Raw genomic sequence first — 19298 nt, 5'->3', positions numbered from 1 at the left:
GCACAGGGCCTGAAGGTGGAGCACGGGGCCTGAAGGGGGAGCACAGGGCCTGAAGGGGGAGCACTGGGCCTGAAGGGGGAGCACAGGGCCTGAAGGGGGAACACAGGGCCTGAAGGTGGAGCACAGGGCCTGAAGGTGGAGCACGGAGCCTGAAGGTAGAGCATAGGGCCTGAAGGTGGAGCATGGGGCCTGAAGGTGGAGCACAGGGCCTGAAGGTGGAGCACAGGGCCTGAAGGTGGAGCACTGGGCCTGAAGGTGGGCACATGGCCTGAAGGTGGAGCACAGGGCCTGAAGGGGGAGCACATGGCCTGAAGGTGGAGCACAGGGCCTGAAGGGGGAGCACATGGCCTGAAGGTGGAGCACAGGGCCTGAAGGTGGAGCACAGGGCCTGAAGGGGGAGCACGAAGCCTGAAGGGGGAGCACGGAGCCTGAAGGTAGAGCATAGGGCCTGAAGGTGGAGCATGGGGCCTGAAGGTGGAGCACAAGGCCTGAAGGTGGAGCACGGAGCCTGAAGGTAGAGCATAGGGCCTGAAGGTGGAGCATGGGGCCTGAAAGTGGAGCACAGGGCCTGAAGGTGGAGCACAGGGCCTGAAGGGGGAGCACAGAGCCTGAAGGTAGAACATAGGGCCTGAAGGGGGAGCACAGGGCCTGAAGGTGGAGCACAGGGCCTGAAGGTGGAGCACAGGGCCTGAAGGGGGAGCACGGAGCCTGAAGGGGGAGCACAGAGCCTGAAGGTAGAACATAGGGCCTGAAGGTGGAGCACAGGGCCTGAAGGTGGAGCACGGGGCCTGAAGGTGGAGCACGGGCCTGAAGGTGGAGCACGGGGCCTGAAGGTGGAGCACGGGGCCTGAAGGGGGAGCACGGGGCCTGAAGGGGGAGCACAGGGCCTGAAGGTGGAGCATAGGGCCTGAAGGTGGAGCACGGGGCCTGGCTGAGCAGCCTGAGGACAGGAGCACATGGCCTGAACATGGAGCATAGGGCCTGAAGGGGGAGCACAGGGCCTGAAGGGGGAGCACATGGCCTGAAGGTGGAGCACAGGGCCTGAAGGGGGAGCACATGGCCTGAAGGTGGAGCACAGGGCCTGAAGGGGGAACACAGGGCCTGAAGGTGGAGCACGGGGCCTGAAGGTGGAGCACGGGGCCTGAAGGTGGAGCACGGGGCCTGAAGGGGGAGCACAGGGCCTGAAGGGGGAGCACGGGGCCTGAAGGTGGAGCACGGGGCCTGAAGGTGGAGCAGAGGGCCTGAAGGTGGAGCAGAGGGCCTGAAGGTGGAGCACGGGGCCTGGCTGAGCAGCCTGAGGACAGGAGCACAGGGCCTGAACATGGAGCATAGGGCCTGAAGGTGGAGCACAGGGCCTGAAGGGGGAGCACATGGCCTGAAGGTGGAGCACAGGGCCTGAAGGGGGAGCACATGGCCTGAAGGTGGAGCACAGGGCCTGAAGGGTGAACACAGGGCCTGAAGGTGGAGCACAGGGCCTGAAGGGGGAGCACAGGGCCTGAAGGTGGAGCACAGGGCCTGAAGGGGGAGCACGGAGCCTGAAGGTGGAGCACAGGGCCTGAAGGTGGAGCACAGGGCCTGAAGGTGGAGCACAGGGCCTGAAGGTGGAGCACAGGGCCTGAAGGGGGAGCACGGAGCCTGAAGGGGAGCACAGGGCCTGAAGGGGGAGCACGGAGCCTGAAGGGGGAGCACGGAGCCTGAAGGTAAAGCATGGGGCCTGAAGGTGGAGTGTTGCTCCTCTCCTCTCCGGGGCAGCAACACGGAACGGGGAGGGACACACAGGGCCAGCCTGTAGTCCCCCGGGAGCCGAGCGAGATGGTAAGTGTCGAAGACCCAGCCCTCCCCCAATCACCGGGGAAGAAAAAACCACGCTGAGTCAGAAGCAGTGTTAACCATGAAAGCGCATCAGATCTCTCTGCTGATCTCTGCTGCTCTCTGATGCTCTCTGATGCTCTCCGATGCTCTCCTCTTTTATTGCATCAGACAATTAGTTATATACTGTTAGGGTAGGAGAAGGTGGGCACTGGGAAGCTAGCCAATAGGAAGAGGGCCTCTGTGCTACCACTAAGGGTCTGGGTGGGGCTTTCAGGTAGTGGGCAGGACAGGTGCAGGAAAGCGCGCGAGACTTGAGCTGCTGCGAGACACGCGAAACTGCGGGGGGTTCAATCGAGTCACGTACACAGAGATGCCTTAAGAGAGGTATGCAAAAGACCGAATGCCTAGACAAAGCCCCTTAATTGCAGCTGAGCCAGAATCAGGCCTCAGATATGGAGGCTAGGCCCCAACAGTGGAGCACAGAGCCTGAAGGGGGAGCACGGAGCCTGAAGGTAGAGCATAGGGCCTGAAGGTGGAGCATGGGGCCTGAAGGTGGAGCACAGGGCCTGAAGGTGGAGCACAGGGCCTGAAGGGGGAGCATGGAGCCTGAAGGGGGAGCACAGAGCCTGAAGGTAGAACATAGGGCCTGAAGGTGGAGCATGGGGCCTGAAGGTGGAGCACGGGGCCTGGCTGAGCAGCCTGAGGACAGGAGCACAGGGACTGAACATGGAGCATAGGGCCTGAAGATGGAGCACAGGGCCTGAACATGGAGCATAGGGCCTGAAGGTGGAGCACATAGCCTGAAGGGGGAGCACATAGCCTGAAGGGGGAGCACATAGCCTGAAGGGGGAGCACGGGGCCTGAAGGTGGAGCACTGGGCCTGAAGGTGGAGCACATGGCTTGAAGGTGGAGCACGGAGCCTGAAGGTGGAGCACAGGGCCTGAAGGTGGAGCACGGGGCCTGAAGGTGGAGCACATGGCCTGAAGGTGGAGCACAGGGCCTGAAGGTGGAGCACATGGCCTGAAGGTGGAGCACATGGCCTGAAGGTGGAGCACGGGGCCTGAAGGTTGATCACGGGGCCTGAAGGTGGAGCATGGGGCCTGAAGGTGGAGCACAGGGCCTGAAGGGGGAGCACGGGGCCTGAACATGGAGCATATGGCCTGAAGGTAGAGCACATGGCCTGAAGGTGGAGCACAGGGCCTGAAGGTTGATCACGGGGCCTGAAGGTGGAGCATGGGGCCTGAAGGTGGAGCATATGGCCTGAAGGTGGAGCACAGGGCCTGAAGGTGGAGCACAGGGCCTGAAGGGGGAGCACATGGCCTGAAGGTGGAGCATGGGGCCTGAAGGGGGAGCACAGGGCCTGAAGGTGGAGCACAGGGCCTGAAGGTGGAGCACATGGCCTGAAGGGGGAGCATAGGGCCTGAAGGGGGAGCACGGAGCCTGAAGGTGGAGCACGGGGCCTGAAGGTGGAGCACCGGGCCTGAAGGGGGAGCACGGGGCCTGAACATGGAGCATATGGCCTGAAGGTGGAGCACGGGCCTGAAGGTGGAGCACAGGACCTGAAGGGGGAGCACAGGGCCTGAAGGGGGAGCACAGGGCCTGAAGGTGGAGCATATGGCCTGAAGGTGGAGCACGGGGCCTGAAGGTGGAGCATAGGGCCTGAAGGTGGAGCATGGGGCCTGAAGGTGGAGCACAGGGCCTGAAGGTGGAGCACGGGGCCTGAAGGTGGAGCACGGGGCCTGAAGGGGGAGCACATGGCCTGAAGGTGGAGCACAGGGCCTGAAGGGGGAACACAGGGCCTGAAGGGGGAGCACGGGGCCTGAAGGTGGAGCACAGGGCCTGAAGGTGGAGCATAGAGCCTGAAGGTGGAGCACGGGGCCTGGCTGAGCAGCCTGAGGACAGGAGCACAGGGCCTGAACATGGAGCATAGGGCCTGAAGGTGGAGCACAGGGCCTGAAGGGGGAGCACATGGCCTGAAGGTGGAGTACAGGGCCTCAAGGGGGAGCACATGGCCTGAAGGTGGAGCACAGGGCGTGAAGCGGGAACACAGGGCCTGAAGGTGGAGCACGGGGCCTGAAGGTGGAGCACAGGGCCTGAAGGTGGAGCACGGGGCCTGAAGGGGGAGCACAGGGCCTGAAGGTGGAGCACAGGGCCTGAAGGTGGAGCACAGGGCCTGAAGGGGGAGCACAGTTCCTGAAGGTGGAGCACAGGGCCTGAAGGTGGAGCACAGGGCTTGAAGGGGGAGCATGGGGCCTGAAGGGGGAGCACGGAGCCTGAAGGGGGAGCACGGGGCATGAAGGTGGAGCACAGGGCCTGAAGGTGGAGCACATGGCCTGAAGGGGGAGCATGGGGCCTGAAGGGGGAGCACGGGGCCTGAAGGGGGAGCACGGAGCCTGAAGGGGGAGCACAGGGCATGAAGGTGGAGCACAGGGCCTGAAGGTGGAGCACATGGCCTGAAGGGGGAGCATGGGGCCTGAAGGGGGAGCACGGAGCCTGAAGGGGGAGCACGGGGCCTGAAGGGGGAGCATATGGCCTGAAGGTGGAACTCGGGGCCTGAAGGTGGAGCATATGGCCTGAAGGTGGAGCTCGGGGCCTGAAGGTGGAGCACATGGCCTGAAGTTGGAGCACAGGACCTGAAGGGGGAGCACAGGGCCTGAAGCGGGAGCACAGGGCCTGAAGGTGGAGCATATGGCCTGAAGGTGGAGCAGGGGGCCTGAAGGTGGAGCACAGGGCCTGAAGGTGGAGCACAGGGCCTGAAGGTGGAGCATATGGCCTGAAGGTGGAGCACAGGGCCTGAAGTTGGAGCATATGGCCTGAAGGTGGAACACATGGCCTGTAGGTGGAGCACAGGGCCTGAAGGTGGAGCACAGGGCCTGAAGGTGGAGCACAGGGCCTGAAGGGGGAACACAGGGCCTGAAGGTGGAGCACATAGCCTGAAGGGGGAGCACGGGGCCTGAAGGTGGAGCATGAAGGGGGAACACGGGGCCTGAAGGGGGAGCACGGAGCCTCAACGTGGAGCACAGGGCCTGAAGGTGGAGCACATGGCCTGAAGGTGGAGCACAGGGCCTGATGGTGGAGCACAGGGCCTGAAGGGGGAGCACAGGGCCTGAAGGTGGAGCACAGGGCCTGAAGGGGGATCACATGGCCTGAAGGGGGATCACGGGGCCTGAAGGTGGAGCACAGGGCCTGAAGGTGGAGCACAGAGCCTGAAGGGGGAACAGGAAGCCTGAAGGGGGAGCACGGGGCCTGAAGGTGGAGCATGAAGGGGGAACACGGGGCCTAAAGGGGGAGCACAGAGCCTGAAGGTGGAGCACTGGGCCTGAAGGTGGAGCACATGGCCTGAAGGTGGAGCACAGGGCCTGAAGTTGGAGCACAGGGCCTGAAGGTGGAGCACAGGGCCTGAAGATGGAGCACAGGGCCTGAAGGTGGAGCACAGGGCCTGAAGGTGGAGCACAGGGCCTGAAGGTAGAGCACAGGGCCTGAAGGGGGAGCACGGGGCCTGAAGGTGGAGCACAGGGCCTGAAGGTAGAGCACAGGGCCTGGCTGAGCGAGCCTAAGGGGGAAGCCTGGGAGCTGGGACTTGCTCTGTGTGGCTGGTGGTCTGCGCCGGCTTAGCGAAGGCTGTGCATGGGCCCTGTGGCCTGTCTTGCCCACCCTCTTCCTGTCTCCAGACTTCCTGTCCTCCTCAGCCACGTCCTCCATACACATCTGCGTCTGGCTTCTTCCTGGGTCTTTTTCTCTCCTGCCTCAGTTTCTTCCTTGTACTGGGAGGGTATGATCATGGGAGAGCTCTTTTGAACTCCCCTCCTAGGCCTTGTGTGTGTGCGTGAATGAGTGGGCAAGGCTGCTCACCTTGGTGTGCAAGGCTTGGTGCAGGGCTTGGTGTAGAGAGCTGGGCTGCTGAGCGCTGGTGGGGGATGTGGTCAGCTCTCCACGGCCTTTCACCAGTCCAAACCTCTCCCGAGTCCCTGCCCACGCCCTGGGGGACAGGACCGACCGACACATGTTCACTTGGCAGGGAGCATGGGGGATGGGCGGGGAGGAGAGAGTGGTGTTTGTCCGCCTGATCTTACCTGCCTCCAGCCTTCTCCTGTCTCTTACACAGCGGTTCACAGACCACTGGGGCCTGGGTGGTCCCCAAAGGTTGTGCAAAGGAAACCCACGCTTTCTTCAGTCAACTATAAGATCTTTGGGAGGTGAGGAGTTGTCTTAATTGAGCTCATGTATGGGTGGATAAAGTGTTTTCATGAGTAGTTTCTGCTGTGGCTGAGTATTTTGAGGGTGAGCTACTAGGAGACATTTTGATCCCCTTTCAACCTAATCCATCAGGTAAGCCTTGCACCTGCGTTCCGATCAACTAGATCAAGGAGTATCAGCACGCGTGAGAAGAGGGCCGGGCACACAGCCACCAGCGGTCTCGTTCCTCAGACTCGTATTGGTCTGACACCTTTCGGCAAATGCTGGCACATGGCACTGAGCCAACCTTTCCATGGTCCACGAGACATCCTCTAAGGTGGCTGGAGAGCTGTAGCCACAACTTTTTTGTGTGTGTGTGGACTTAAACAGAAGATTTTTTTCGTTACAGTTCTGTTTCACAATGCATTCCAGTCCATCTCATCCTGTCATCCATTTCCTCTCCCCATTTCCACCCTTCCCCAAACAATTTCAACAGCTTTTTATTGCTGTAAATTGCTGACATTGTTCTGCCAATATAGTAGGTTTTCTGGAAATCAATAATGAACTCCCAAATGAATCAAGGACAATGTTTCCAAATAATTTGCAATAAGAAAGGAGGAGGATGTTTCTATAGTGAAAATGATAAACCACTGAAGAAATACTGAAGATAAAACTCTAGCAGATGTATTTCTAATATGGATATAAGAAAACTAACACAGCATTGTGAAAAGCAGTGTACAGATTCGGTGCAACTCCCATAAATATCAACCATGTTTTTTGCAGAACTAGGATAAGCAATCTGAATATTCATGCCATTAAAAAAACAAGATCCTAAATGGCCAAAACAGTCCTGATTAAAACGAGCAGTTGCTAGAGATATGTAACACCTGATTTCAAAATAGACCAGACCGGGAGTAACAAATGTAACAGACTTGTCACAAAAGAGACAGACCTGGAATAGTAAATGTAACAGGCAGGTCACAAAAGTGACATGGCCCCCCCCCCCCCCCCCCCCCCCGCCAGCTGTGTTCAACCCTGCACTATTCACAATAGCCAAGCGATGGGAACAAGCCAGATGCGCCACTACAAATGAATGGATACAGAAAATGTGGTGCATAGATACAATGGAACACTACATAACCACCAGACAAGATGAAATAATGCCATTTGCTGGGAAGTGGATGGAACTAGAGCAAAACTTGTTGAGTGAGATAAGTCATGACCAAAGGAACAGAAGAACCATGGTCTCCTTGATATGTGGATAGTAGATCCAAAAAGTACGAGAGCCATGACTCAATAATCTGGTACTCAGGTCATTGATATGAACTTGGAGATATAAATATAACTATATAGATAAACAAATCTATGATGGGATATATACTCTGTAGACATGATATATAGATTGATATGTATTTATGACATACAAACTCTCCACTTAATTGTAATTTTGTTCTTAAATTTTTGACGTTTGAAATATGATGTAAAAAAATCAATGTTAAAAAAATCTTTTGGGGCCAGGAGTTTGGCCTAGTGGTTAAAGTGCTTGCCTAGCATGCATGAAGACCTGGTTCGATTCCTTGGTACCACATACATAGAAAAAAGCCAGAAGTGGTTCTGAGGCTCAAGTGGTAGAGCTCTAACCTTGAGAAAATCTAAGGACAGTGCTCAGGCCCTGAGCTCAAGTCCAGGACTGGCAAAAAAAAAAATCTTTTAATTAAAAAAAAAGAGACATGTATCTTAATGGTTAGAGCCCAGAGAAAAAGCCCTCAGCCACAGCCCTCAGAGCCTTGGCAAAGGTGGCCTAGATATGCACTGGAGAAAGGGCAGCCTCTTCCATGATGATGCTCAGACCCCGAGTTCCCATTCTATCCTCTACCCTTGTACCAAAACACCTCAAGATGTGCCACAGACTCCGTGGAAGACTGGAATGCTGAAGTTACAGAGGGAGCATCCTGCTGGGGCCTGACCTCCATCTCTGAGGCCTGATTCCAGCTCCGCTGCAATTAAAGGGCTTTGGCCAGGCATTCACTCCTTGCATACCTCTCTTAAGGCATCTCTGTGTACGTGACTCGATTGAGCCCCCCGCAGTTTCGCGGGTCTAGAAGCAGGAAAGACCTGCACCTGTCCCGCCCAGTACCTGAAAGCCCCACCCAGACCCTTAGTGGTAGCACAGAGGCCCTCTTCCTATTGGCTAGCTTCCCAGTTCCCACCTTCCTACCCCAACAGTATATAACTAATTGTCTGACAAAGAGAGAGCATCAGAGAGCAGCAGAGAGCAGCAGAGATCAGCAGAGAGATCTGATGCGCTTTCATGGTTAACACTGCTTCTGACTCAGCGTGGTTTTTTCTTCCCCGGTAATTGGGGGAGGGCTGGGTCATTGATACTTACCATCTCGCTCGGCTCCCGGGGGACTACAGGCTGGCCCTGTGTGTCCCTCCCCGTTCCTGAGTTGCTGCCCCAGAGAGAAGCAACAGCACCCCACAGCACAGCTCCAGACAATGGCTTCTGGAATACAGAGTTCCCGTAGCTCAGAAATAAGAACAACAATTGATCATGAGATTAACTCGAAGTCAACAACTGTGCCTAGCACAGGAAATAATCAAGAGACTAAAGAGCCAGGCCTCAGAGTGGGAGAAGACTTCAGAAATATAGGAAGAAATAGAAGAGATTTGGAGGAACATGTAACCCAATCAACAGATGAGTACATGATATGGAGACTTCTCAAAAGAAGAAACTTAGGGCCGGGAGTTTGCCTAGCATGCACAAAGACCAGGGTTTGATTCTTTGGTACCACATATACATAGAAATGGTACTGTGGCTCAAGTGGTAGAGTTCTAGCCTTGAGAAAGCTCAAGGACATTGCTTGGGCCCTGAGTTCAAGCCCCAGGACTGGCAAAAAAAAAAAAGAAGAAGAAGCCTAAATAACTAATAGTATGAAGAACTGTAACAACTAATATGAACAAGAAGTTCAACATCTTTACTGATCCGAGAAATACAAATCACAACTACAGTGTGATTCTACCTCATCCTGTCAGAACAGCTATTATAAAACCAGAACAAACTTAACCCCAGCCCCTGCGGGGAGGAGCCAGAAATGAGTGAACTCCTCCTACGTTGTTGGTGGGGATGTCACGTGGTGGGGGAGGTAAGGAGGAGAGTCTCCTTGCTTCTTGCCTCACCTTTTCACCAGCCTCTTCCAGGCAGGCACAGCCAGTACATGAGATGTATGCTCCCCTGGGGCCCAGTGGACAGGCGGCACTCAGGCTGGACCAGAGCCTGCGTCCACAGAGATGGCTGTGTCCTGCCGGGCTTGCTTCTTGGTTAAAGAACACTGAACAGGGAGGGAGGTGGCAGCCGCCCAAGGCCAGACCCAGGGACTCCACAAACTTGAGCCGGTTCGGAACAGGCCCCAGCAGTTCTGTGGGGCCGGGAGCCAGTGTGTGCACCTGTAAACAGAAGCAATCCCTTTCAGAGGCTAGTTCTCTGCAGCGCAGGCAGAACTGCTCCATCTTGCAGTAAGACCAAATGTGCCCAACTGCTGGGAAACAAGCCTCCTTTCCCAAGGCCAGACAGAGATTGCTGAGACCAGAATTCCTGTAAGGGCAGAGCTGACGGTTCCAGTTCTGCCTGGCGCCCGTTGAGTGTGCTGTTACTTCTCCTGTTTGGACACTAGGTGGCAGCCTAAGTCCAGCTCTCTGCTTCCTGCAGCCGGGCGCTGGGTGGCGATGCCTCCTGTGACTGGAGTCCACTGCTTTGCAAATAACACCCGCGTAAGCACTTTATTCATCAAGCTGGACTTTCAGGAGTCAGGATTCAGTTTTTGGGCTTAGCTGCTATCCATGTTCCCATAAAATGTTTCACAGTTTTCCTCCAGGGAAAGTCACACCCCGAGTCTGCAGGCAGAGGATCTGAACTGGGCGGGCTGTGGCTTCCAGAGCCCCAGCAGTTCTTGGGCTGCACATGAGGCCTGGAGTCCAGACTCCACCCTGAGCATCTGTATCCATGTATCGTCAGGAAACTGACTGTCCCCCCAAAGTGGGCCTCTAAAGGATAGGCGTGGGGGCTCCAGGCAGCACACCTGAATCCCCATGGAACATTCTACTTGGGTCATTTGTTCACTGCTCACTCCTGGCACACGATACGACGTTAGGAACCAGAAGTCACTCCTCGTCTGAACCCACTGTCCTGCCAGCCCAGGCCAGGCCAGATGGAGCAAAGCCCACTTGGCTGGCAAAGCCAAGGATGCCAGAGCAGGCCAAAGTCTGCCAGGGTCTGGGCACAGCACCTGACTCAGTGGTGCGCACCAGGGCTTCCTCACTCTTCCCAGCATTCACCTTGACTCTGGGATTATCCACAGGCTCCCACGGGGTACAAGGGCCACTGTGAAACAGCCCAGCCCTCCCCTGGGAAAGGACGAGACAATGGGTTAGGGGTCACCTCTTACCAAACCTGGGGCGACTTCTCCTCAGTCACTGGAATGAGAAACCCTTAGGTGGCTGAGGGAAATGGACCCTTGGTCCCCAACAGGAGCAGGTCTGGGTGGACTGTCCCCTCCAGGCGGTGACCCAGAGCTGGGACCTGAGAGCCCTATCACTCATTTTATCTGCGGGCAGGGATGAGAGAGGGCTGGGGCTGGGAACACCGCCCTGGGTGTGGGTGGCTTTCTGCTGTCCATCTCCACGAGCCCCACGAGTGGCTGCAGCGTCCAGCGGGAGGACCTGGAATCCAGGCGGAGGGGACCTGCTGGGGTCCTTAAATTGAAGGCCAGATGAAGCCTCTCCCCTCTCCCCCCCCGCCCCCCCCGCCACGAGCAGTCCTCACTGGGTGCTGGACAGGGTTGCAGAGGAGGGCTGGGAGAGCTGAGGACACAGAAATACCCATTACCACGTGACCTCCCGGGCAGTAAGTGTTGTGGATGGCACTGCTCATTGCGTGCATGTGGGTGTGTTCCATAGCCAGGCATGCAGAGTGGGAGCTCTAAACTCTGTCCATGTGGCCCTTGGCTTCTGACACTGCTGTACCTCCTGCAGGCCCCGGGGAGGGGACTGGAGAGAGGTGGCTCACTTTCCCAAGCTCACCTCGGCTTACAGGCCTGGCCCCCACATCACAGCAGAAGTGAACACTGAGGCAGGGCTCGTGGAAGCCAATGCCCACTCCGTGAGTAGGGAGCATGGCACTCAAGCCCACAGGGCTGGGCACATGGCAGGGACTGGTACTTGCTAACGAGGCAAATGAGTGAACAAAACCCTTCTCCATGCTGCTTCCTAGAAGCAGCCAGCAGGAATGGTCAGCTGAGAACAGACCACAGCAGGGCCACAGAGGGTGGCCAGCTGGTGACAGGTGGAGGGTCCCACAGCTCATTTCTCAGACAACGCTTACAACATGCCCCACGCAGGCTGGGCCACTGGCAAGGCTGCCAAGCCCGTTAACTCCAGACGACTCGGGGCTCCTCAGGGCAGGGGCTTGCCTCGGGGGTCTCATGTGAGAGTGGCTCTCAACAGCAGTCAGCACATTCACGTCTGTAATCCTCTCAACTCTGAGATGGATTCAAACCAGAGGTCAGCCAGCCCCGACTGCCCACACCATGTGGCTGAGGCACCCGGACACGTCGCAGGTTACACCATGCTGCCCCAGGAGGGATGCTGAGCAGAAAGTGAGGTCCTGTGTGGACTGGCTGGGGGACCAGGCCCCGAGACAACCCATGGCCAGCTGCGGGCATGGGGCCATCCTGGGAGCTACGTGGAGTCCAGGAGGATGAGGACGGGACCCCAGCAGCCGACTCCAGGTTCACAGAGATTTAAGAGCCTGCACATTGCTGGGTGCGGTGGCTCACGCCTGTCATCCTAGCTACTCAGGAAGCTGAGATCTGAGGATCAAGGTTCAAAGCCAGCCCAGGCACAAAAGGACCTGAGACTCTTATCTCCAATTAACCTCTAGAAAACATTGGGGTTTGGCTCAAGGGTAGGGTGGTAGCCTTGAGTTGAAGAGCTCAGGGACAGCGCTCAGGCCAAGTTCAAGCCCCCATGACACACACAAAAAAAAAAAAAGAAAGAAAAAGAGTCTGCAGATTGCCTGGTGCCACTGGCTCATGCCTGTAAGCCAAGATTGAGGTTTGCTGACAGCCTGGGCAGAAAAACCCACGAGACTCTTATCTCCAATTAGCCAGCGAAAACCTAGGTTCAAGTGGAAAAAAAAAAAACCCACAAAAAAACCCACAAAAAAACAAAGCAAGACTATCAAGTCCTAAGTTCAAGTCCCCAGTACTGTGCACGCACACGCAGAGTCAGCAGCTACCTGCAGCTGTTCAGCACACACCATCCACCCACACCTGGCCCGTGTGTAGGCAGGCTGTGGGCTCATGGGCCCCAGTGAGACAGAGAGAAACCCACTGGAGCACTGAGCAGGCATTACTGTCCTGAGGAATGTGCACCCTTCCTGAATGCTGCGCTAAGTGCTACCCAGTGAATGAAGCGCTCCCAGCCACAGCTTTCCAAACGGAAGTTTTATTTCTGCAGGTTACTCAACCCAGCCAGCCCCTCCTCATGGTCCACTGCAGCATAACTGCAGGCTGTGCAGGAAGTACCGCTTTGCTTGAGAAGAAAAACTGAGCTGAGCACCCAACCAAGGTCCAATGTCAAGGCGGGAGGAGAGACTTTCCTCAAGAAGCCCGTGTTCCTAGGGCAGGTTCCAGGCTCACTGTGCAGCACGGAGCTGCAGGGCAGCCACACCCTGTGAACGCAGCCCAGTGCCTTCACCCGTGAGGAGGGATGCAGCAGGGCCAGGGAGGCAGGGCAGCCCAGCTCAGGACAGGCCGTCACTGGGAGAGGAGGACCTCTGTTTCCGAAGCAGGCCCAGCAGCCTCAGGGCTGCCCTCAGGGCCCTTCACGTCCTGCCAGTGACATAGGGCCTCCATCTGCCTCCGCTTCTCCTTGGCCCGCAGGATGGTGGTCTGGAAGAGGCTGCAGAAGAGGTGGACGGCGGAGGGGGAGTCGTCGTTGCCGGGCACGGGGTAGGTGATAAGGCACGGGTTGCAGTTGGTGTCTACGATGGCCACCGTGGGGATGCTCATCTTGGCCGCGTCCCGCACAGCCGCGTGGGGCTCAAACACGTTGTTGAGCGTATGCAGGAAGATGATGAGGTCGGGCAGGCGGACCTTGGGCCCAAAGAGGACGGAGGCGTTGGTCAGCAAGCCACCCTTGAAGTAGCGGGTGTGGGCGTACTCGCCACAGTCGCGGGCCGTGCGCTCGATCAGGTGTGTGAACTGCCGGTTCCGGCTCACGAACAGAATGATGCCCTTGCGGTAGGCCACGTGGGCGGTGAAGTTCAGGGCCGCCCGGAGGTGGGCCGCGGTCTGCTCCAGGTCAATGATGTCCTGGCCCAGGCGGCTTCCAAAGATGTACGGCTCCATGAACCTGCCGCGACACCAGCAGGACTGCTGACCAGGGGGCAGGCTCCACGGGTGACCAGGGGTCAGGCTCCACGGCCTCCGCCCAGGTCCTCCGCAGGGACGGAGTCCACACCTCCCTGGTGAGGACCAGGGGTGGCCAGCGGGGGCCGTGGAAGTGGTCTCCTCTCCTCCTGCCCCCCCTCCCCGTTGGTCTGGGACATCTGCGCAGCGGCCACGCTGGATGTTCAAACAGGGCTCAGGCTCTCACTACCTGCCCACCTTCAATCCTCAGCCCACACTGCCCAGAGCTGAGCCGCTGCGCTCCTTCTTCTGCCAAGGGGCACTGTGCCCTCTTCCCCGCCACCTTCCTCTGAGGTCTGCCACCTATTCCCGAATCCTTCCTCCAAACAGCCCACAACCCAGACCGTGCCACAAGATCCTGCTCGGTGCTGGTCAGCGCAGGCAGCCCGGGCCGGCCGGCCTCCCGCCCCGCCCGCCCCCCTCGCCACAGGAGCGGAAACCCCTGCCCTCCACGGCTGAGCGGCAGTGACCACGGCTGCTCCCCGCCGGCGGTACCTGTGCCGGCAGCCGGCCTTGTGCCCCAGGTGCACCCGGGCATCGAAGAGGCTCCTGACGGAACACAGCTCCTTCACGTTGAAGAAGTCGGCGTGGCGGAGGGGCTGCTCCAGGAGCCGGCTCTGCGGGTCTAGGGCGGGCGGGAGAGCTCGCAGGGTGGCCCGGACGGCAGCCCGCGCCTCCCGAGGGTCTCCGGGGACGCCTGGGACGAACCGCCGCCGGGCCCTCCCGCCCTCCAGCCCCCAGGCGGGCCTCGGCGGGCCGGGCGGGGCCGGGAGGGGGCCCGGCACGCAAGCCCTCGCGTGCGCGCCCTCGCCGGAGTCCCGGCCGGCCCGGCCGGCCTGGCCTGCCCGCCCAGCCTGCCTGCCTGCCTGCCCAGCGCGCCCCGGCCCGGCCCGGCCTGCCTGCAGCCCAGCCCGCCTGCCCAGCCCGCCTGCCCGCCCAGCCCGTCCAGCGCGCCCTGGCCCGGCCCGGCCCGGCGCCCAGCCCGCCTACCCGCCCAGCCCGCCCAGCCCGCGCTCACCGCTGCCGTCCGGGGCCTCGCCGGCCTCGAGGGCCCGGGCGCTTGCCAGGGTCCTGCGGCTCGGCCCGGCGGGGCCGGCGGCCGCCGCGTGGAAGAGGAGAGCGGGCCAGCGCCGGCCGGGCGCCACACCTGCGGGGAGAGGAGCTGCGGTGCTGCCACCGTCCCGGGACCCCCACCCCGCGCCCCTCCCGGGGACCCCGGTCTCACCCGCGCGGGGCAGCAGAGACAGCACGACTCGGGAGCACGCCATGGCGGGCGCGGACCGGACGCAGCCTCCAGCACGCCGCGGGCGGGCGGGCGGAGCGGAGCGGACCCGCCGCAGCGCCACCCGCAGGCTCGGAGGACCAGCCGCGCCCGCCCTCTACGCCCCGCCCTCGCCATCCGCGACCACACCCCCTTCACGCCCCGCCCTCTACGCCCCGCCCTCGCCATCCGCGACCGCACCCCCTTCACGCCCCGCCATCCACGCCCCGCCCACTACCATGCCCCCGGGACCCCGCCCCTTCACGCCCCGCCCCCGCTGCCCACGACCACGCCCCTCCACGCCCCCGTGACCCCGCCCCTCCACGCCCCGCCCCCTCCACGCCCCGCCCTTGCCCCTGCCGGGCCCCGCCCACGGTCACTTCTCCCCCCCCCCCCCCCCCCCCCCGCCACATCCGGGGAGAGGCCCGCCCACCGAGGGCTGGGCGCCGCACCCGCGCCTTTAAGGACCCGCCCCCCAGGTCAGGTGACTCCGTCGCCCAGCAACAGGACGCCCTCCTATTGCTTCCAGTTGCTGCGACGCAAGGCCCAGCCACTGCTGCTAAGGCGTTGGCTGCTGCGAGTCCTTCCTGCTGGCGGCCAGATGTCGGGGGAACACCCCCAGGAGTGCCAGGAGGTGCCCCCCCGGGGTGCAGAGCTCCCCGTCCCGGGTGAGACGCAGCCCCGGGAGGGCGAGGCGAGCCCCCCGCCGCGCGAAGACCAGGCCCCCGAGAGGACCAGCGACTACTACCGCGTGAGCGCGCTCCTGCCCGGCAGGTTCAACCACCCGGCTTGCTTTCAGGGCTACAGGTGAGCAAGCGGGCGGCCAGGGTCCTGGGATGTCCTCAGAGGGGAGCCCCACCTCCTCCAGCAGGAGGCCGTCCGTGTCTCCCGCGGCTTCCCCTTGGACACCTCAGGTTTACCACCAGCCAGTCCCAGAAGTGCTCCCCAAAGTCCCACTCTGGAAGTCTGGGGAGCCCCCCACCCAGTGGAAGTCCCAGAACCCATGTGACCGTGGGGTCCCTCTCCCACCCCTGCCCTCCTGAACCTCTGCCAGAAATGCGCTGGGGGCAGGGAGCTGAGCATTACAGGGCAGTCGGGCCTGGGAAATGACAAGATAGCCCCGCGGCTGCGGGTAGATGCCAGGGCCTCCCTGCCCCCTCCCCTTCCCTGTCCATGCTGCTCCCTGTGGAGATTGTCCAGTAGGAAGAGGAGCGGGGTCTGGCCTCCCCCCGCAGTCACCCTGCGCCAGGCTAGTACAGGGAGGGCAGAGCTGGGGACAGAAGCCATATCTGCACCACGGGAGACCCGCTCCCTCTGGGGAGGCAAGGCCCTGCAGCTGAGCTGCAGCTTCCCGGGGCGATTAACTGAGCCAGGCAGCGACCTGTTGGGGTTGGGCTGGGTGTCTTCCAGCTGTCCCTGGGTAAGGCTAGGACTGCAGCCTCTGAGGAGGCCACGGGCAGCCAAGATGAGTATCCCATTCCAGCTGTATCACCAGCCTGGCATGTCGCCAGCCTGGCACATGGCTCTCCTTGGGGCTTTACCAACAGGGCTCCAGCAACCAAATGCGGTAGGGCAGTGGCTCTGGCAGACGAACCAGTGGGCGGAAGGGGTGTGTTTCCCTCCTGCAGGAGCCAGGACACCACCTCCTTGTACAGGACGAGTAACCAGACTTACGGGAGCAGAGCACCCACTGTGCATGAGATGCCGGTCTGTAGGGGCAAACTGAATGTGTTGGACGGGTGGCTCCAGGTGGGGGGCGGGAGGGAGGGAGGGGTTTTCCAGCTTCTCACACCCAAGAGGAGAGACGGCACCTGCCTTGGCCCAAGATCCGCAAATGCGTGTGGAAGTCACATGGTTTATAGAAAGAGCAGCTTGCACAAGGACGTGCTTCTGTGTCCTGCTCCTGGTACATGCCCTCACACACACCTTCACACATGAACACAATCATACGTGTGTACACAGTCATAACACGCGTGACATAACCATGGTGCGTGCATACGATCACACACACACCTGTCACACAATCTTCACTGTGCACTCAGCCTTCCCACGTGCACACGCGCACACAGTCTAACACATAAAAACACAACCCATGTCCATGCATTCCGCCTTCACACATGAACACAGCTGTCACCTTGACGTCGCACAAACATCACACGCACGCGATCTACACACCTACACACAGTCCTCACACATGCACACAATCTACACACACAAACCCTCCATGTACATGTGTTTGACTGCATAGTTGCCCACAGCTTTCACGCACGTGCCCGATATTCTCCCACACAGCCACTTCACAGGTGCCGAGCGTTCACCCAAGAGCACAGTGTTTTCTGGGCATTGTAATCCTAGCTACTGAGGAGGCTAAGATTTGAGGGTCAGGATGTGAACACACCCCACGCAGAAAAGTCCGTGAGGCTCTTATCTCCAAAATTTAACCAGCAAAGAACTGTAAGCAGAGGTGAGACTCAGGTGGTAGAGAACTAACCTTGAACTAAACAGCCCAGAGAGTGTGAGACACTGAGTTCAAGCCCCTGTACACACACACACACACACACACACACACACACACACACACACACACACAGGAGCCCGAAGACCATTGAGCTGGAGGGGTGTGGGCCGTGGAGGTTTGTGTTGATTGGCTGGACAGCTCTAGGTGACATTAACCTGTGGTGAGTACTTACAGCCACTGCTGCCATGGGAACAGGCATGTCTCGAAGGTCCAGGCGGTAAATGCTTGGTTCCAGGGTGCACTGGAGTTGTCAGAGCCTTAGCAGGTGGGCCTTGTGGGGGAGGTTGAGTCCCTGGGGTGGGGTGTGCCTGGGAAGGGGCCACGGGAGCCCCGTGGGCCTCTCTTTCCTTGGCTGCATGCTCCTAGTGTGAGCAGTTTTTTTTCACCTTCCACTCCCACACCAGCCCACACCACGGGCATTGCCTGATCTCAGAGTGGGACTCCCAACACTCGAACCTTTCCTCTTGGTAAGTAATGGGCTCTGCTCCAGAACGCTGTTGGTTATCTCCTACGCCCTGCTATAGATACAGCTCTTATCCCACAGAGCGGACGTCCTGTCAAGAAGACCTGGGATGGAGTGGGGCTCACTCTGGCCTGACCCCCGGTTAGCACTCAGAGTCACAGTCAAGGGTGACCAGTCCACACACGGTGACCCTGTCACTTCCGTCCTGTGAACACAGGGATCCCCCCATTCTTATACCCAGACCGCCGGTGTGAGTTGGCACGGAGAGCTTCCACCCTGGCTGCTCTGCATTCTGGGAACGAGGAAGGCTTTCAAAACAGCATCATGGTCTAGCCCAGATCCTCGCATGTCTTTTCTCTTCCAGAAGGCATATTTCCCGAATTCAAACAAGTTTTCTAAACACCAGTCCGCTTGTGGAATGTTCCAGAGAAACGCTTTCAATGTCTCCCTGGACAGGAGTGTCGTGACGGGCCCCGACAACTTCATCACCGCCTATGACAGGCTCAACTTCCACCCCAGTTACAACACCAACCGGCCATCCTTCTGTGACTGAGGGGCCCTCCCGAGGCACCCCTCCCGATGCCAGGGCCCCCTCCCCACGCCTGCCCTGCCCTCCCAAGCAGCATTATCCTAGTGTCTGACAAATTTCCAGACTGTAAGGTACCTATATTACCTTTCTATCTTTGGAACCAAGAACCAGGCCACTGGGGGCTGCAGTCATATCCTGCTTTCTTTATTTTATATTGAAGATACACGTAGGAAAGATGTGAATGGCTTGATTTTTCCATTAAAAGCGTTGCCTCTGTCTGAATCGATTAACTCACCCAGTATTTGTGATGGAGCGCCTGGGACTGGACTTTGGGTCTGGATTCAAGAAGCGGGGCGGGCTAGCACCCCGGCAGTGCCATAATTGCTCCCGAGATGACGGAAACCTCCCCGCAGGGCCTTGCCCAGGCATGGTGTGGTCAAGGGCAGGGTGGCAGGAAGATCAGGCGAAGCCTCCATCTGAGGGGAGGGGGGGGAGGGACTGGTGAGCATCCTCCAGCCCCAGTGGGCGGGGGGAGAGGGAGGAGGAGGGGGGAGGTGGTGAGGATGCCGACCCACTCCAGGCACCACAGACGGCGTTCTCCCAACTCACTGCCAACCAGGCCAGGCCATCAGACAAGCTCCAGAGCGTTCTGAGTTAAACAAAGGGTCTCTATAAGTGTCTTTAAGTTCATTGGTTTTCTTTCTTTCTTTCTTTCTTCCTGTCAGTTGTGGGGCTTGAACTCAGGGCCTGGGCGCTGTCTCTGAGCTCTTTGTCTCAAGGCCTAGTGCTCTACCACTTGAGCCACAGTGCCACTTCTGGTTCTCTGGTGGTTGATTGTAGATAAGAGTCTCATGGACTTTGGTGTCCAGGTTGGCTCGGAAGCTTGATCCTCAGATCTCAGCCTCCTGAGTAGCTAGGATTACGGGTGTGAGCCCCCAGCACCCACTTTGTCTTTAAGTTTCAAGAGAAAGTTAAATTAAAGGAGTAATCAGCATTTTTCAGAAGTAGGGGAATAATGACAAAGGTGGATTGATATTTAAAACCCTAAATCAGTGTTGGCTGTAAGCCAG

General features: G+C 59.1%; 2 protein-coding genes across 3 annotated transcripts; one reads left to right on the top strand and one right to left on the bottom strand.

The window, feature by feature from the left end:
* Nucleotides 1-12714: 12714 nt before the first annotated feature.
* On the bottom strand, nt 12715-14764 carry Mrps2 (mitochondrial ribosomal protein S2). The gene is made up of 4 exons (XM_090329245.1): nt 14683-14764; nt 14476-14604; nt 13953-14100; nt 12715-13401 (listed from the first exon to the last, which is right to left on the bottom strand). The coding sequence occupies exons 1-4, from the start codon at nt 14723-14725 to the stop codon at nt 12804-12806; spliced, it is 918 nt and encodes a 305-aa protein (XP_090185371.1). The 5' UTR covers nt 14726-14764; the 3' UTR covers nt 12715-12803.
* A 496-nt stretch (nt 14765-15260) lies between these two features.
* Pierce1 (piercer of microtubule wall 1) lies at nt 15261-18510 on the top strand. 2 transcript variants are annotated; one of them, XM_090329243.1, is made up of 4 exons: nt 15261-15525; nt 16347-16425; nt 17641-17703; nt 18064-18510. In XM_090329243.1, the coding sequence occupies exons 1-4, from the start codon at nt 15320-15322 to the stop codon at nt 18250-18252; spliced, it is 537 nt and encodes a 178-aa protein (XP_090185369.1). In that variant the 5' UTR covers nt 15261-15319; the 3' UTR covers nt 18253-18510. The 2 variants fall into 2 exon arrangements, with proteins under 2 accessions (XP_090185369.1, XP_090185370.1); XM_090329244.1 differs by lacking the exon at nt 17641-17703.
* Nucleotides 18511-19298: the final 788 nt, after the last annotated feature.

The sequence above is a fragment of the Megascapheus bottae genome, chromosome 3 (assembly GCF_031878675.1).
Source record: "Megascapheus bottae isolate mThoBot1 chromosome 3, mThoBot2.hap1, whole genome shotgun sequence".
Taxonomy (NCBI): Eukaryota; Metazoa; Chordata; class Mammalia; order Rodentia; family Geomyidae; genus Megascapheus; species Megascapheus bottae.
Note: the sequence above shows the minus strand (reverse complement) of the source record. Positions and strands in the feature narration are given on the sequence as shown.

What these genes read in the sequence shown, in the direction of transcription:
- Pierce1 (XM_090329243.1), top strand. Translation starts at nt 15,320, where the DNA reads ATGTCGGGGGAACACCCCCAGGAGTGCCAGGAGGTGCCCCCCCGGGGT. An exon ending in GCTTGCTTTCAGGGCTACAG is followed by an intron (nt 15,526 to 16,346) that starts GTGAGCAAGCGG and finishes TCCCTCCTGCAG; the next exon opens with GAGCCAGGACACCACCTCCT. An exon ending in CCACTGTGCATGAGATGCCG is followed by an intron (nt 16,426 to 17,640) that starts GTCTGTAGGGGC and finishes CTCCCACACCAG; the next exon opens with CCCACACCACGGGCATTGCC.
- Mrps2 (XM_090329245.1), bottom strand. Translation starts at nt 14,725, where the DNA reads ATGGCGTGCTCCCGAGTCGTGCTGTCTCTGCTGCCCCGCGCGG. An exon ending in CGAGGCCCCGGACGGCAGCG is followed by an intron (nt 14,101 to 14,475) that starts GTGAGCGCGGGC and finishes CCACCCTGCGAG; the next exon opens with CTCTCCCGCCCGCCCTAGAC. An exon ending in AAGGCCGGCTGCCGGCACAG is followed by an intron (nt 13,402 to 13,952) that starts GTACCGCCGGCG and finishes GTGTCGCGGCAG; the next exon opens with GTTCATGGAGCCGTACATCT.